At 37.6% G+C, this 17,605-nt stretch overlaps 2 protein-coding genes across 11 annotated transcripts in view; one reads left to right on the top strand and one right to left on the bottom strand.

Moving 5' to 3' along the window:
• Cask (calcium/calmodulin dependent serine protein kinase) overlaps positions 1–17,605 on the bottom strand; it is a 329,031-nt gene that overhangs the window by 133,955 nt on the left and 177,471 nt on the right. The gene's annotated exons all lie outside the window — the stretch shown is intronic.
• Positions 2,538–15,909, top strand: Gpr82 (G protein-coupled receptor 82). Of its 3 annotated transcripts, none has more exons than XM_052170197.1 (5): positions 2,538–2,615; positions 10,177–10,276; positions 11,109–11,198; positions 13,431–13,502; positions 13,595–15,909. In XM_052170197.1, the coding sequence occupies exon 5, from the start codon at positions 13,629–13,631 to the stop codon at positions 14,613–14,615; it is 987 nt and encodes a 328-aa protein (XP_052026157.1). In that variant the 5' UTR covers positions 2,538–2,615; positions 10,177–10,276; positions 11,109–11,198; positions 13,431–13,502; positions 13,595–13,628; the 3' UTR covers positions 14,616–15,909. The 3 variants fall into 3 exon arrangements, with proteins under 3 accessions (XP_052026157.1, XP_052026154.1, XP_052026155.1); XM_052170194.1 differs by lacking the exon at positions 2,538–2,615 and adding an exon at positions 2,659–2,773; XM_052170195.1 differs by lacking the exon at positions 2,538–2,615 and adding an exon at positions 2,659–2,773 and having other exon boundaries at positions 11,066–11,198.

The raw sequence follows: 17,605 nt of genomic DNA, 5'->3' as shown, positions 1-17,605 counted from the left end.
CCAGCCACAAAACTTTGACCCACAATTTATCCTACCTACACAATATGCTGGGGTAAAGGTGAGGCAGAAATTATGGGAGTGGCTAACCAATAACTGGTCCAGCTTGAAACCCATGCCATGAGAGGGAGCCCACCTCTGACACTGCCTGCAGGGCTAGGAACCAGAGGCTGGATAGCCTAGAGACCTAGGATAGAAGCAAACATGACTGACAAAAAAGAAAAAAGGCAATGAAACGTCTCTTAATGATATTCTTCTATACTCATAGGTTGATGTCTAGCCCAGTTGTCATCAGAGAGGCTTCAGCCAGCAATTTATGGAAATAGATGCAGAGAGATCCACAAACATTAGGCGGAGCTTGGGGAATCCTGCAGAAACGGGGGAAGAAAGACTGTAGGAGCCAGGGGGATCAAGATTGCTACAAGAAAATCCACAGAATCAACTAACCTGGGCTCATAGGGACCCACTAACAACTAGGGAGCCTGCATGGGTCTGACTTAGGCCCTCTGCACATCTGTTACAGTTGTGTACCTTGGTCTTCTTGTGGGACTCTTAACAGTGGGAGCAGGGGCTGGCTCTGACTCTACTGCCTGCCTTTGGGATTCTTTCCTTTTACAGGATTATCTTGTTTAACCATAATAGGAGAGAAGGTGTCTAGTCTTCCTGCAACTTGATATGCTGTGGCTGGATGATACCCATGAGAGGCCTGCCCTTTTTTGAAGAGAAATGGAGGAGAAGTAGATGGGTGGGTGGAGAGGGGAGGTGGTAATGGGGGTTCAGGAGGAAAGGAGGGAGGGCAAACTGCAGTCAGGAACTAACTGACTAACTAATTAACTAAAAAAATATAAATCTAGCTAATTGCTAGTCTTAATATACATTCCTCAAGAATTCTAAAATTCATAGATCAGATCATAGTTTTGATAGCTTAGCATTTCACTTACAAATAGTATTGTAACAAATGAGAGAACTTCCGAGAACATAAAAATAGAAATGTTTTCTGAGTGTTAAAAGTACAAAACCTAAGCACTTGTGTATAAATATGTAAAAATACTTTTAAGAAGCACAATGTCTCAGATCAGACACCCTGATTAAATACTAAACATGTCACAGGAATTAGTGGTTCGCTAGAGAATGAAGGAAAATTAAGGGGAAGCTGTGTGGACAAAAATGTCAGTATTGCCAATCCAGCCGTGGATCAGTGTTGGCCAATGGATATGGAGTACAATCTGTGACTTATTGATATGACCATGGGAAGAAGCCTGATGAGGTCAAATGCAACTTAGAGCTTCTAACACTTCAGTAAATAATGAACATAATAGACTGCCTAAGTTCAAATATTTGCTCCATCCTTTATAAGTTGCCCTGGACACGCTCTTTCTCTTCCAGAGAAAAACATGAGTAATGGCTGGATCTCACTCAGAGAGTTGTTAAGAGGGCTGAGTGACTTAATAAAAGTACCCAGCAATGAGAAAATATTTGGTATGTTATCCAAATAGCCAAATACCAGGGGATAGGCAGAAATACACAGCTGGAAGCTGAGGGTAAACATGAGATCTAGAGAGGTATACAATGAAAGTGACTCTGGGCCAAATCTAGAAGAAACAAAGCGAACTGAATCCTAACTTGCATTCCGAACAGCAGTATCTGGAGAGGTAGCAGATCCGTTCCACTTTATGCTAGCCAGACCATACTCTGAGACTTAGCAAGCAGACAAAGAATGTGAGGACATCTGGAAAGATGCCAGAAGATACATTAATATGTATCTGAGCCTTGGCTTTTATGTATAAACTGGATCGCTGAACTAGTCATCACATTGCAATAGAAAATAGCAACAAGGCCACTTCCCTAGAGTTCTGCCTCAATGGTAGGAACTCAAGTGAGTTCCCTAATCCCTCTGCTGTGTTATTTTTGTTTGTGTTCTTTTGGAGGCAAGAACTCTTCACATAGGCCAGGCTGGCATTCAACATACTATTCTAGTGATAGAATCTTACAAGTTCAGGGGTTCTAAGTGAATACCACCATGGCCAATCCATCCTATTTTCAAATATTGGCCAACTACAAGTTTCTAGATCAAAGTTCTTCATGCCTTCTGCTAATCCTGCTGGCATAGACTTTACAGAGTCCTTTAATAGCAGTTCCTTTCTCTGTTTCCTTCCTGCCTCTTTCTGCTGTCCTCCAAATGAGATGTTCTTAGCACCTTGGACACTCCCTTCTGCTGTTTTCCTTTCCTGTGCTCAGCAGCACCTCTTTCTCTTCCCCAGTTCGGTTTTGTCTCTGTGTCCCTACTTTCTCTTTTAAGACCCTTTTCTCATAACTGCATGCACTTTTCTTTTCCACACCCCCTCTCCATCTGTCAGAAGCAGAAATGCTCATCTGTATGGGGAAATTCAGTCTGTACTCAGAAGAAAAACACCGTTTCCTCTATATTTTTAAGTGAACACATTGGGCTGCCTGCAAAGGGAACTGTCGGGTTTGCATGCATGCTCATATTCACTTCCCCTTTGTGGCCAACAAGGCTTGAAAAACACAGGACACATGGGGTCAGCTCTTGTGGGTAAAGATTACATGGTTCCAAGTATGTGTGGCAATTAGGAAGAGAAGACAGCCAAGTAACGCAAGTGAGTCTCCCGATTCAATGATTGGATATTTATGATTCTCATAATAGTGAAAGCTCAAGTGATGGGTACAGCCTGGAGGGGTGGGAGAGGTGCTCCCTTACTCTTCTGGAATGACCATTTTTCTACATCCTTCCAAGGCTGTGGTACTGGAGATGTCAGTGAGTATACCTAGCTCTCAGGATTGAACAATCATCTAGAACTAGCAGGAATAGGCTTTTCTTCTAGCTTTATTGCCAAGCTAGATTGATGTTCTAGAAGCATAGAAAGATATTCATAGTGTACGAAAATTACAAAGGCAATGGTCCAGATTTGTGGTACATTTAATGTAGGTTTTAGTAGGAGAAGGAACCAAAGCAGTTCGACAGTTCTAGGACCTGCCTGGGACATGTGAGGTCCCTTTGCAAAGCACAATTCTCTTTCCTTTGAGGAATGTTGCTGAGGAAACAGTGGACTCTAAGTTACACATACCTTATTAATCCCTAGGGGGAGAGCCATTTTACTGCATTTAAGGGAAAAAATAGAAAAGCCTAATCAGACCATCAAAAGTGGAAGCATATTCAAAGAAATGTTGTAGATTAAAATGAAAACAGTATATTCAAACTACTTTCTAAAGAGGTGATAATAGATAGAAGACATTACTTTAAGGAAAAGTGATTGGTAAAGATCTTTTCCCAATCTGTTGGTTGTCGTTTTATCCTACTAACAGTGTCCTTTGCCTTGCAGAAACTTTGCAGTTTTATGAGGTCCCATTTGTTGATTCTTGATCTTAGAGCACAAGCCATTGGTGTTCTGTTCAGGAAAATTTCCCCTGTGCCCATGTGTTCAAGGCTTTTCCCCATTTTCTCCTCTATAAGCTTCAGTGTATCTGGTTTTATGTGGAGGTCCTTGATCCACTAGGACTTGAGTTTTGTACAAGGAGATAAGAATGGATCGATTTGCATTTTTTTGCATGCTAACCTCCAGTTTAACTAGCACCATGTTAAAAATGCTGTCTTTTTTTCCCACTGGATGTTTTTAGCTCCTTTGTCAATTATCAAGTGACCTTAGGTGTGTGGGTTTGTTTCTGGGTCTTCAATTCTATTCCATTGATCTTTCTGCCTGTCTGCATACCAATACCATACAGTTTTGTTTTTTTTTTTTTAAATCTCTATTGCTCTGTAGTAGAGCATGAGGTCAGGGATGGTGATTTCCCCTAAAAGTTCTTCTGTTGTGGAGAATAGTTTTTGCTATCCTGGGTTTTTTGTTATTCCAAGTAAATTTGCAGATTGCTCTTTCTAGCTCTATGAAGAACTGAGTTGGAATTTTGATGGGTATTGCACTGAATCTGTAGATCGCTTTTAGCAAGATGGCCATTTTAACTATATCGATCCTGCCAATCCATGAAGATGGAAGATCTTTCCATTTTCTGAGGTCTTCTTCAATTTCTTTCTTCAGAGGCTTGAAGTTCTTGTCATAGAGATCTTTCACTTGCTTGGTTAGAGTCACACCAAGGTATCTAATATTATTTGTGACTATTGTGAAGGGTGTCATTTCCCTAATTTCTTTCTCAGCTTGTTTATCCTTTGAGTAGAGGAAGGCTACTGATTTGCTTGAGTTAATTTTATATCCAGCCACTTTGCTGAAGTTGTTTATCAGCTATAGGAGTTCTCTGGTGGAATTTTTGGGGTCCCTTAAGTATATGATCATATCATCTGCAAATAGTGATAATTTGACTTCTTCTTTTCCAATTTGTATCCCTTTGACTTCCTTTCGTTGTCTAATTGCTCTAGCTAGAACTTCAAGTACAATATTGAATAAATATGGAGAGAGGGGGCAGCCTTGACTGGTCCCCGATTTTAGTGGGATTGCTTCAAGTTTCTCTCCATTTAGTTTGATGTGGACTACTGGTTTGCTGTATATTGCTTTTACTATGTTTAGGTATGGGCCTTGAATTCCTGATCTTTCCAAGACTTTTAGCATGAAAGGATGCTGAATTTTGTCAAATGGTTTTTCAGCATCTAATGAAATGACCATGTGGGTTTTTTTTTTTTGAGTTTCTTTATGTAGGGGATTACATTGATGGATTTCCATATATTGAGCCATCCCTGCCTCCATGGGATAAAGCTTAATTGATTGTGGTGAATGATCATTTTGATGTGTTCTTTGAGTGAGTTTATTTGCCAGCTCTTCTATCTGTGAGGTGGGACGAGGGAACTGTGTATTCATATGAGAGACCCATGTAGGATGGGAGGTGGTGATTGAAGATTTAGTGACAAGCCACACGTACTCAGGGATAAAGCCATGGATGTGCCCCTGATGCAGAGAGCTGAGCTGTGAGGCACTTTTAGGAGGAAGGATCAGCATAGTTGACTAGATACTGGAGGAAGTGAGGACAGTGGAGGAGAAAGGGTATCTCTTCTAATACTTCCTTCAGAGGATAAAATATACGTTAAACTACATTTGTTAACTATCTTCATTATAAGCCCTTTAGCATTACTTGACTCTTCAACCTATATCCATCAGCTGTCATAATTTTACTTTAGAAGTTAAATAGCACACGATGACCACAAACTTGTCCCATGCTAAAATGTTAGACGGTTTGTTTTCCTTTTTCCTTTTTCTTTTCTTAGTGGGTATAGGATCTCACTAGGTGGCTTGAGTTGTCCTAGAAGCCAGACCAGCTTCACAGAGATCCATCTGCCTCCTGAGTGCAGGGAATAAGGTGTGCCCCACCACACCCAGCTTGCCAGACTTTCTTTTATTCTCCAGGATAATTAGAGTCATGAATATTTCACAAAATCAACTCATGATAACCACTGAAGCAGAATAAGACAAAAACCAAGCCTTAAATGATTTATCCTATTCACGGCTAATGAGGGGCACTGGGCTTTCATCTTGACAGAATTTATTGTTTTAAAATTATTTTTACTTTATCACTTTTAAAGTGGTTTTCATGCATTAGAAAAAGGGCATTTATAGATTTCTTAGAGTTTAAAAGGACAAACCCATCAATTTTTTAAATTTTTTTTCCTCCAGCCTGTACTGCAGTCATTTCCAGCTGGAAACTAAGCAGCAAAAAAATAAATAAATAAATAAATAAAAATAAAAATTGGAGCTTTGTTGTGGTGATACACTGCCCTCTGCCGGCCAGAGCTCTAAAGGCTCAAGCAGTTTACAGAGCTGTTCCTTGTTAAAATTTAACAAAGGTTTTCTTTCCAATTGTTTTCTACTAGGTATTTCTGGAGACGTGAAACTCAAGCAATTTTATTATTTCCAAGAATCAATGCTTAGTCTTATTAAATCAACAATTTTCAAGTTGTTTTTCCTAAAAGAAAGGCAACAAGAAAATATTAGAAACAGAGCCATGTATGTATACTTATTTGGAATGACTAATTTCAATGCTAAACTATTTCCACATATCAAAAGATTGCATCAATGGATGAGACTCCTAGTTTAGTAGGAATCATCAACGATTGCTAAAACCCACTGGGTAAAAGGGTAGCATTAAGTTTAGGATCTCAAAATATAGGCTTCAGATTACATAAAAGGCTGACATAAGTAAAAGCTATTTTCGGACAAAGGCGATCTAAGATACTTGGTCACTTTATCAGAAGCAATAACACCCAAACAGACTCTATGGTTTTTGCATGGTGCCTTTTCTTTTTGTTATTTATCTTATTTGTTTAGTTTTCATTTGTTCTGGTTTTCTTTTCTTTCCCTTTTTTTGGAGAGAGAAAGAAAAAGAGAAAGAAGAGGGGGAGGGGAGGAGGGAGAGAATGTGAATGTGGGTAGGGAGGATTTGGAGGAGGGGAAAGGATATAAGAAAAATATATTGTATGAAATGTCTTTTTAAGTAAAATAAAAAGCAACAGATTCTGTGAATGTTATATTATTTAATGTGAGTCAGGATAAAACAGCATTTAATACTTGGGGTCAACTCAAGGCCTAGTTGTGTTACCACAGATAATATGCTTGTCGTCTGTGAACATGCGTCTACCATCTAGAAAGTTGAAGAAATAAAAGCATTTATTTCGGAAATATCTTAAATCTTGTATGTATGTATGTATGTATGTATGTATGCACATAATTATAAAATATAGTTAAGTGGTTGTCATTTATTATCAAAAAATTTTTTTTGAGACAGGGTTTCTTTGTGTAGCTTTGGCTGTCCTGGAACTAGCTCTGTAGACTAGGCTGGCCTCAAATTCCCAGAGATATCCTTGGGATTAAAGGGGTGTACCACCATCACCCAAACTCCCTTCTCTCTCTCTCTCTCTCTCTCTCTCTCTCTCTCTCTTCTGAGACAAGGTCTCATTATATAGATTTGTTTGACCTGGAACTATGTAGAGCAGGCCATCTTCAAAGTCAGAGAGATCTGCCTGCTCTGCCTCTGGAGTGCAGGGATTAACGACCTGTGCTGCCATGCCTGGCTATTATCAATTGTTCTAAAAGCAGTTCACATAAACTGTAGTACTTCAAGATTTGGGGTTCTCAATATGAGCAACTGAATTCAAACACTAACAGGTTCAGGAAAGAATACCTCATGCCCATTTCTTCTTGATATACCACCATCCTTGAGTAAAGACAGAAAGAGACACAAACACAGTCTTAATCTTAAGACATTTTTATCGAGAAATTAAAAAGAAGTGGCTGGTAATAAAACAACCTTGTTCTTGGAAAGAAGCATGGAGAATTCTGGGCACTGATACATGATCTTAATCTCTGCATCCCCAGTGTTGTGATGGGGGCCTGTGCTTACTTGTGGTAATTCGAGGTAGGTCACATTCCTCCAAGAGTTTTGTCAAATGCCTTATTTTCAGAAATGTTTGCTTTTAAGGAAAGAAAGTACGTTTCTTTGTACACTTCAAAGATAGCACAGTCAGGACAGTAACACAGTAACCACTGGCCCATTTCCATCTTTACCATTGGCTTTCAAAGAAGCCACAGAAAAGAATATTTGGTTCTGAAACATGACATAAACACATACCTGCACACACATGAACACACATACACATACACAAAAAGAGTGAGAAGCCTCCCTGATGATTCTAAAAAGCACTGACTTCTCCTTCAGGCCCCAGGGACCTAAAGCACAGTGTAAGCCTGCTGTCTCTGCTTTCAGTTTGCATGTGTCCCTTTAATCTGGCTAATTAGCTATGTCTACATACATCAATATGAATCACTCAGGAGTGTCTATCAAATTATCACCTATTCCATTGTCCTTTGAGGCCAAGGACACAGAGACAGGACTAAAGGGGACATCTTAGTATCAGCTTTTTACCATGTCCTGTTACAGATGTCTAAAAGGTGCCTAAAGATGTCCAGTTATTAGCCTAAACCAGAACTCCCTTGGATTCCATTACCTAGATGAGGGCATTTATTCACAGTGAGGACTACAGTGTGAGCAATCTTCTCCTGGGGACCACCCTGTTCCTTTGAACAATAAGAATGCCTACAGACCTCCTTTCATGAACCAGAACTGAGACAATGATCTGTGAGTCACAGAAACTACTGGCTATACTTTGACTAAGGCTGTTTAATTATGCAAAGCCTCCTTGCCTCAATTTGTCCTCTATTTAAAATCTATAACTGTTATCAGTACCCTGCAGAGGATTTGGGGTCACCAGACACTGTTCCTGTTTTGTTATGCACACGATTACCTATCCTTTCTCTGCTTTTCACAATTTGTCATTTGCTTTTTGAATTGGCATATTAGCATGGGTGGCCAAGGCCAGCCTTTTATTTTAGGGTTGCTGGAGAAAGAGCTTTCATCCTAAAACTCTAGTTACACTAGGGTCTTCCATGACTAAAGATTCTTGTAGTAGGATGTGAGGACCTGAGAGCAGTAGCACTGGGGAAAAGGCTGTGGACAGATACCACATCCTAAAGAGAACAGAAGGGTCACTGAACTTGAACAAACCACAGCTTTGAGTAACAGCACTGCACTGCATGTCTAAAGCTAATTAGCTTGGGTAAGCATTGAACTGAACAAGGTTTACCATGGCCCCCTTTAAGGAAAAGCAAGAATGATGTTTAATGTGCACATATTTAGACAAGTATTCTTGTCTTGCACAATAGCTTCCCTCTCAATGTCCTGAGCTTCTGATTGGTCAGATGGACAATTTTTAAATTGTCCAGTTGTAGCCAGTTTAGATATTGGCTTGGAGAGCCAAAAATAAGTTCCCATTTGAAACACACAAGTTCAGGTATGACTAAGGTATCTCATGTCCTCCTGCTTTTGGTTTTGAGGGAAATTGGTAAGTGACTTTCAGATCCACCCGTCAAAGTTGATAGAGGCAGTAACAACAGCTCACCAGGGGCTGCAAAACTGAATGAGCACATGCCTGCCTTGTGGATCCCTTTTCCTAAAGTACTCCAAAGGAATTCCAGGGGCCAGATTTAAAAAATGTCACCCAAGACAGATCAGAAGGATCAGAAGAATACACAGGGTCAGGAGTGCTTGGGCAGATGATCCGAGAGGTAATCAGATAAAGACATTTACACGAGGGCACAGGAAGCAGTCAAGAGGAGAATGACCAGAACAGAAAGAGCCAGAGAAAACATGTTAGTCCGAAGAGGCACACTAGTGCCTAGAGAACTTGCACCTTGGCTTGATATTCTCAAAATAGCTCCATGACAAATAATCTTTTTGTTAGCTTAGTATTTCCTGCCACTACTTTCTGTACTATTGGAGAGTATTGTTTATTGTCTTAGAAAACCTTTTATAGTATTTACCTAGTTGTCTCACTTGAGCCATTTCTTCCCTGAGCCTCATTTTCCACCACTGTTCATCACACGTTCTCTGTTTTTCCCTTTTAGTTCTTTTAATGAACTATTGTGATTTACCAATTCACTACGTTTTTAATTCTCAGAGCAGCTCAAGTCTGTATAACCCAGCACATCTTTCTTGCATTTTAAGACACTCTAGTTTGTGGTTAGCATTCTACTTCTGGGACATCTATATGCTGCTAGAAATGTGATAGAAACTTCATTAAATATCTGAGTGAACTGTACTATTAAAGGAAAATATATAACAGTGAAATCCAAAATGGTCTGAGAATGGAGCAATGGCCACCTTTTTAAGGAATCGTCTGTCCATCTTGTGGAACTCAGGTCTAGGAAAGGGCTTGCCGGATATGCAAACATCTGAGTTGGGCCATGCTGAACACGCAGTGGGACAGTGGGGTGAAATGATGTGTCCTTCCCCCTTTCCTTCTCCAGCAGTTACCTTTGCCTGTTCTGTTTTTGTCCTTTAAATGCTAAAGAAAAGCTCTTCCAAATGACAAAAATGTTAACTGCCAAACAATTTTTAGATTTATTGGCACCCCAATTCCTGGTGACTTTCCGATAACATCAGAATGTGCAGTTCTTCTTGTTCTTTGAAGTCCCTGCATCAGTTAACACAAAGCATACAAATTACTGTGAAGGTTAACATGCAGATAACTAATGTGTTTGTAACTATCTTTAGGAGGTCAAGGTTGATTGCAGTTCTAGCCAGAGGCGGGCAGGGGAATGGGAACAGAGCTTCCTGCCCATTGTCCCACAGTATAACCCAGACTTTCCTACCCTTCTTGTAACCCAGTTCGCCAAGACAGAGCTTTGCCAATGACAACCCTCTCCAGCTTCTCAGGATCAATCTCTGAGTAAATCCAACTTCGTATCATCTACTTACTGGACAAGTGGTAAGCAGATGAGGTAGACTTGGGTTTGGAAACAAGAAGGGCAGAACTGGGCTGGGGATGCAGGTAGCTCAGTGGTCAGTGCTAAATGTACATTTAGCCTTCCCTTATGGTTAGTTCAGACTACATGCTATAACTATTAACTTGTTTTGAAACATGTTTGCTACCTCCCAAATCCATCATAAAATGTTCTAACTCATGTACTTACTGCTTCAACTCCAAATGGAGATAGAACATGCCAATTAGAAGTAAAGTTGTTCATTATTAACCAAACTGGGTTCTAGTCCCTATGTATACCCTGAGCACACAGAGATCTTTTTCAACCTTAAAACAGCAGAGACCACTGATGATCATGAATTTTAATTCAGCCTAGTGATATTTGATTTGAGCAAGCTGGTATAAATAAGAAAACTTCAAGTTTTGTTTTCCTCTACTCTCAGAAAAGATGGACTGCAAGGAAGCTGTCCACAAATGATTTTGTAGTCAAGTTTAGAGACAAATTTATATTGGTATTTTATTGAGTTACTGGAAAGTAGTTCCTTTTATTATGCTCATAGAAAAGTAATTAGCTATGTGGATTAAACCTTTGAAATGTAATTTCAGCCAACCACAACAATCAAGTTAACTATTTCATGAAATAATCATAAGTATACTACATATATTTAAACGGTATACATTTATAGTATATATATTACCCGCTAACTTCCTCCCAATGAAGAAATAGAGAAATGAGGTTTTTTGGTTTTTTGAGTACTTGCTATATTTACTGTAACTATCGAATTTCTTCAACAGTCTAATTTCCTTTTTCTCTCCACTGTACTTGGTGTCATGCAAGACTCTACTCACACTGATTAAGGATACTGGAAGAGTGAAGATCAGAGAATTGTGAGTGTGAAACCTTAATGAGGATAAGATACTTATATAGGTAAGGGTGATTCTTTGCTCAGTTTTAGCTTAAAGGTTAACTTTATAAATGTCTAAAAGGATTAAACTGTTTGAATTGTGAAATCTGATCATTAAATAAGGTAGTCAGAATAAGAAGTGTTTAAATAGCCATGAGTAACTGCTAGAGCTGTATAAGTTTTCTCATTTGTCAAATTAGCAGTGTGCACACAGACATTCTGCTGAGGAGAATGCACACTTGGAGACATTTTCTTGGAAGCAATTTTGTAAGAGCTCATTTTTATTTGACTTCTCAAATTTAATTGCATTTTGCAAATTTTTGAAACTAATTTTCTAGTAGCTTTAGAATAAAAGGTTATTACTGAAGGGGGCATGGATTTGGGAACTGAAGATGGAGAGCTAGTTGTCATTTGTTTCTGTAGAGACAACATCATCTAGCTTCTCAATAATAGTTTTTTGCTCTTCTTTCATTAGGGAATATTTGCTACTGATATTCATAGAGGTACCTCTGCTGCTTTCAGCATGTAATGCATTATCTCTATGAGGCAGAGGCTATTGAAAGCTTTGCATAAAAGAAGTTTCATCCTTTAAAAAAGCTTTGGCCCTTTAGTAAAACCAAAATTTCTTTTGAACAGAAGGGGAATTTTCTTAATAAATGAACTGGTTCACTTCGATCGCTATTTGCCTAATTTTGAAATCAGCAAAGTTACAGATTAAGGTTGCATATTTAAAAGTATCTACAACTGCAATCCATAAAGACACTCTGAAACATATGGTACAATTTCTGAATAAAAATTGTAAAGAAATAAAGCGAAGGCAGTGGTAGACCTTGACTAAGGGTCTCAGTACTTGAGTGCTGACAAACTGCATCGTCTTCTAAGTGTTTAGGTAAGAGATTTGCTTAAAAGTTGTTTTGAAATGATAATGTATTATGAAATGATCCTCATTTTTATAAAATCTGATGTAATTTTAAAGCAATTCAAGATGCAGAAAAGACCAAGAAAATACAATCTTGAGAGGGCAGAGATCAAAAGATGCTCTGTGGAAAAACCTTTTTATGTTTATCATCAAAAGAAAAAAGATGATTAACAAAAGACTAAGAAACTCTGCTATAAATCATAAAAGTATGCAAAATATGGTGTCCCAAAAGCCAATGGTAAAAACAGAGAAATCGTGTGCCTTTAAAAATCAATAAACATAATTTATTAAGTTGCTAATGATAACTCAAACTTTGGAAGCTAGAAATCAGGATTGCCGTTGGACCAGAACCTAGTAACTCTTGTATGCTATTCTTACCTAAAAAAAAGTAAGTAAGGTGAAAAAGATGAGAGCTTTTTGAGATTTCTCACTTCTTCACATATACTTCTGCAGCAGTAAAGACTTAAAAAGAAGCTATAGAAAAAAGGAATCCCCAGAGCTGGAGAGGTGCCTCAGTAGTTAAGAGCTCTGGATGGTTTTTAAGAGAACCCAAGATTGAGTGAGTCTCAGCCAACTATTCAGTAACTCACAACTGTCTGTAACTCTAGTCCCAAGGGAGCTTATACTCTCTTCTGGCATCTGCAGGAATTGCCTGCACACGATGCATGGGCATACATGAAAACAAAACACCCATGCACATATAATAAAAATAAATTTAAAAAAAGTAAAATCCACATCTGCATTTATGCTAGATTGAGAATTTATATCCTCTAAAAAAAAAAAAAACAAACAAATCCTGAAAAACCACAGATACTAGATGGCAGAGGAGGGTACTCTAGCCATCAAAAATACCAAATATGATTTTGACACATAATGTAATTTCTTGAAGTGTGAGAGTTTAGCAGTATTTGGAATGAGAGATAACCTATGACCTTGTAATGACCATGGGTTCTGGAGTTTATCCTTATTCAGGATCTTGGCTGAGTATTCTGTTCATCTGGAATGGGGCTTACTTCTGAATTACTGGATATAATCAATGTTGGAATTCAAAACTAGCTTTTACTTAATAGTTTTAAAAATAAAAGCTTAAATATAAAATCTTTCTAATAAAAACTATTAACTCTTAAGTTATCTTACAAAGTGATGTGTTTTAGTGGTCTGTTAATGTGCCCACATTTGTACCATTGTCCTCTTACCATGCTTTTAGATTTCTAGGCAAAAATCTATTAACATTTACATATTGCTTTATAATCTAAGAAGTATAAATTTCTCCAACCTATAAATGACAAACCTTAGGCATTTAATTAACTATTTGTACCAAATTTTGTTTTTTTAGACAAAGGAATTACCCATCACTTTAAGTACTGTTGCTTTTACTTTAACCACACCAGTGTGACAACTTGAAAAGGTAAGAAACTACTTCAATTTTCTTGCTCCATTAAAACAAAAAAAGCCTCTTGTTATTAGTTTTAATATTAAGTATATATAATTCCATTCTAGCTCCCGTGACAAAAATCAAGAAAATCTAAAATAAATGAATAATAACTCGACATGCATTCAACCATCCGTGATTTCTACCACAGCTTTACCAATCACTTACATCTTTTTGTGTATTGTTGGTCTCTTTGGAAACTCACTTGCTCAATGGGTATTTTTAACAAAAATAGGTAAGAAAACATCAACACATATTTACTTGGCAAATCTTGTGACTGCGAACTTACTTGTGTGCACTGCTATGCCTTTCATGGGTGTATATTTCTTGAAGGGTTTTTATTGGAAATATCAATCTGTACAATGCAGACTGGTCAATTTTTTGGGAACTCTATCCCTGCATGTAAGTATGTTTGTCAGCCTCTTAATTTTAAGCTGGATTGCTATAAGCCGCTATGCTACTTTAATGAAAAAGGAGTCCAGGCAAAAGGCCACCTCATGCTACGAGAGAATGTTTTATGGTCACTTACTGAAAAGATTTCGCCAGCCAAACTTTGCCAGAACAATGTGTATTTATATATGGGGAGTTGTGCTTGTTGTTATTCTTCCAGTTACCTTATACTACTCAGTGGTTGAGGCTACAGAAGAAGGAGAGAGCCGGTGCTACAATCGAAAGATGGAACTGGGAGCCAGCCCTTCTCAGATTGCGGGTCTCATTGGAACCACATTTATTGGATTCTCCTTTTTAGTAGTAGTAACATCATACTATTCTCTTGTCAGCCATCTGAGAAGAGTAAGGACCTGTACCTCCATTACTGAGAAAGATTTGACCTACAGATCTGTGAAAAGACACCTTTTGATCATCCAGGTCCTCCTAGTAGTCTGCTTTCTTCCATATAGTATTTTTAAACCCATTTTTTATGTTCTGCACCAGAAAGAACAAGACTGTCAGCAGCTGAATTATTTAATAGAAGCAAAAAATATCCTCACTTGTCTTGCATCAGCCAGAAGTAGTACTGACCCCATTATATTTCTTTTATTAGATAAAACATTCAAGAAGACACTATATGATCTCCTTACAAAACCTTAATTCACTGCACATACTATCATGTGGATGGATGGCTTTTGGACAGAAAACACCACAAAATAGAAAAAAATGCATGTCACTCTATTAGTGACATTAACGGGCACCAAGAAAACTTCTATGGTTTTTTTTAAAGATATATGCATAAAATTGGACTTATAGTTCTACTTATATTAAAAGATGAAATGGCAGAAACTTTCAGAGACAAGTCAAGTATACCAAAAGGATTCTACTGTGCATGAAGTCAGACATTGTTTTGTTTTCAGTCAGTTGTGGATCTTCTGTTCAAAACACAATATTTTATGACTAAAGGATGAAGAACAAAAAAGGTTTATGGGTTTGCCTGATTTCTAACCTAGTCTATGGTCAGATTTGATTTTGTTTATAACTTGAAAAAATGATTAGAAAAATGTAAGTACTGGAAAAGTCAACTAGTAGGAAATGTCTTTGTTTAAATCCCATCTATAACTAGCTGCATGAAGTCAATTTGGTATAATTTGGCTCATTTTATTACTGGTAAAGGCAATATTCAATGATTCCAATACTTAATACATAGATTTCGCTTACAAACATTTGGATTATATTTGTCATTATATATATATATATATATATATATATATATAATGATATGTTATAATCATATAAATAATGGTGCTATCAATGATGACAGTACCTTCCATATGTTTAATTAATTTTTATAAATTAAACAAAAATAAAGAAGTATAATCATATTGGATAAAAGGCTGGCCTCTGGATTCAAACTCTCTGGGTTCAATACTGGCTCTACCTCTTATTTAGGTGGAGAATCTTAGGCAAATTACTTACCCTCTTTACATATTAGTTTCTTTCATTGTGGAACAGAAAATATGACCTGATTCATATCACTATTATTAAATCAGATACTGTTCAGCACTTTCTATGGGCTAGACCCTCTGTGTATTTGTTTCACAATTATGATTTTAACAACCACAAAGCATGTTAGTGTACTTACTGATGAAAAAACCCAGATATGAAGTTAAGTGGTTATCCCAATTCCTCCAGTATTTAAGTATATTTAAGAAGCAATCATTTCTTAGTGGTAATTTCTTTCATGTAATCTTGGCAGTAAGAAAAAGAGTGATTATATTCTGCATTGTATACATTATGAATAAAAATAAAAAAAAATGTGTTCTCCAAATGATCATATGCCCCATCTTCCTTTTCTACTTCCATGGTGCTTGCATTCTCTTCGTGAATGGAAACTAATGAAACAGCTGAGTAAAATCAACCACTGAACACAACTTGGCACATTGTTAGGAGCTGTTCAAAGGCTCATTTTCCTTTCCACATGGTGATCACTTTGGTATTCAAAGAGAAGTTTACATTAAGTTCATGTGAGTCTATAGATCTTTAATTTCATAGCAGGTTTTGTTCCTGAACAAGAACTGTAGAAGCAATTCATGGTACAGATTCTCTAAGAGCCAAGTGCTCAAAATTAGTAGACATTTTATGCAGTGCTCATCAAAATCCAATACTGAAATATACCTAGCAAATCCTTGTTCTTTTTAACTCATTCTTTAACTGAGAGATGAAAATATCCAAAGTTGGAAGACATTCTGGCTTCATTACATTAGAGTGTATATCTATTCTTCTGTGTATCTGTTTGTGTGTGTGTGTGTGTGTGTGTGCGTGTGCGTACGCGCTTGGGTGTAGAGACTAGAAGTTAACTTTAGTTCTTATCTTCAGGAGTCATCCATGTTGATTTTGAGAGAGAGAGAGAGAGAGAGAGAGAGAGAGAGAGAGAGAGAGAGAGAGAGAGAGAGACTGACTCTCACTGGGACCTGGAGCTTGCAGATTATACAAGGCTGGGTGGTCAGTAAGTCCTGGGGATGTACCAGTCTCCCCAGCACTGTGATTACAAGTATGTGTCACCAAGCCTACCTTTTCACTTGGGTGCTGGGAACTGAACTCAATCCCCAGTTTGTGTGTCAAGTACTCTTCCCCAGTCTGTACCTATCTCCCCAGTCTGAGTACCCATTCTTTCACAGGACCAATTAAGTTTTTTGGTTGAGTAACATGTAGAGACAAAGGATAACTCGAAATTTCTGTGACCTGTACAGGCTGAAAATTGAGATGCCTAATGTAGTGACTTTGCAAACGTGCAAAACACAGAATAACCCTGTCTGAAATGCCGAGAGTACTCCAAATTTACAACTAATTTTCCTTACATGAGTTTTAAACCCCAAATTGACTAGACTAAAAGGAACTGAAATGATCAGAATTTTTATGGAAATTGTATCATATTAGCTCACTGCACTGAATTATATATATATATATATATATATATATATATATATATATATATATATATATATATATACATACATACATATATTAAAAATTGATATTTTAAAAATCACTTTACAGGGCTGGAGGAATGGCTCATCTGTTAAGAGTACTGGCTGCTCTTCAGAGGACCTGGGTTTGATTTCTAACACTTATACTGTGGCTCACAATTGTCTGTAACTTTAGTTCCAGAGAATCTAATGCCCTCCAAGGACACAGACATATGTGCAAGCAAAATACCCATACACATAAAATAATAAAATAATTTAAAAACATTCCCGTTAGAAGCCAGGTGTGGTGGTGCACCCCTTTAATGCCAGCAGAGGCAGGCAGACCTGTGGCTTTCAGGCCACCTAGGGCTGCATAATGAGATCTTGTCTTCTTGTTGATGTTGTTGGTTTTCTGCTTTGTTAAATTGCTTTCCAGTTCTATTTACTATGTTAAAGATAAATGATAATGCCAAACTAAAATTACTAATAAGTAAAATTACTAATATTTTTTGGCTCCTTTGTCAAAGATCAAGTGACCATAGGTGTATGGGTTCATTTCTGGATCTTCAATTCTATTCCATTGGTCCACTTGTCTGTCACTGTGCCAATACCATGCAGTTTTTAAACACTATTGCTCTGTAGTATTGCTTGAAGTCAGGGATAGTGATTCCCTCAGAATTT

This window comes from Apodemus sylvaticus, chromosome X (assembly GCF_947179515.1).
Source record: "Apodemus sylvaticus chromosome X, mApoSyl1.1, whole genome shotgun sequence".
NCBI classification, from domain to species: Eukaryota; Metazoa; Chordata; class Mammalia; order Rodentia; family Muridae; genus Apodemus; species Apodemus sylvaticus.
The sequence above is the reverse complement of the archived record's forward strand: the minus strand, read 5'-3'. Positions and strand labels throughout refer to the sequence as shown.

Coding starts and splice junctions, on each gene's coding strand:
- Gpr82 (XM_052170197.1), top strand. CDS start 13,629: ATGAATAATAACTCGACATGCATTCAACCATCCGTGATTTCTACCACA.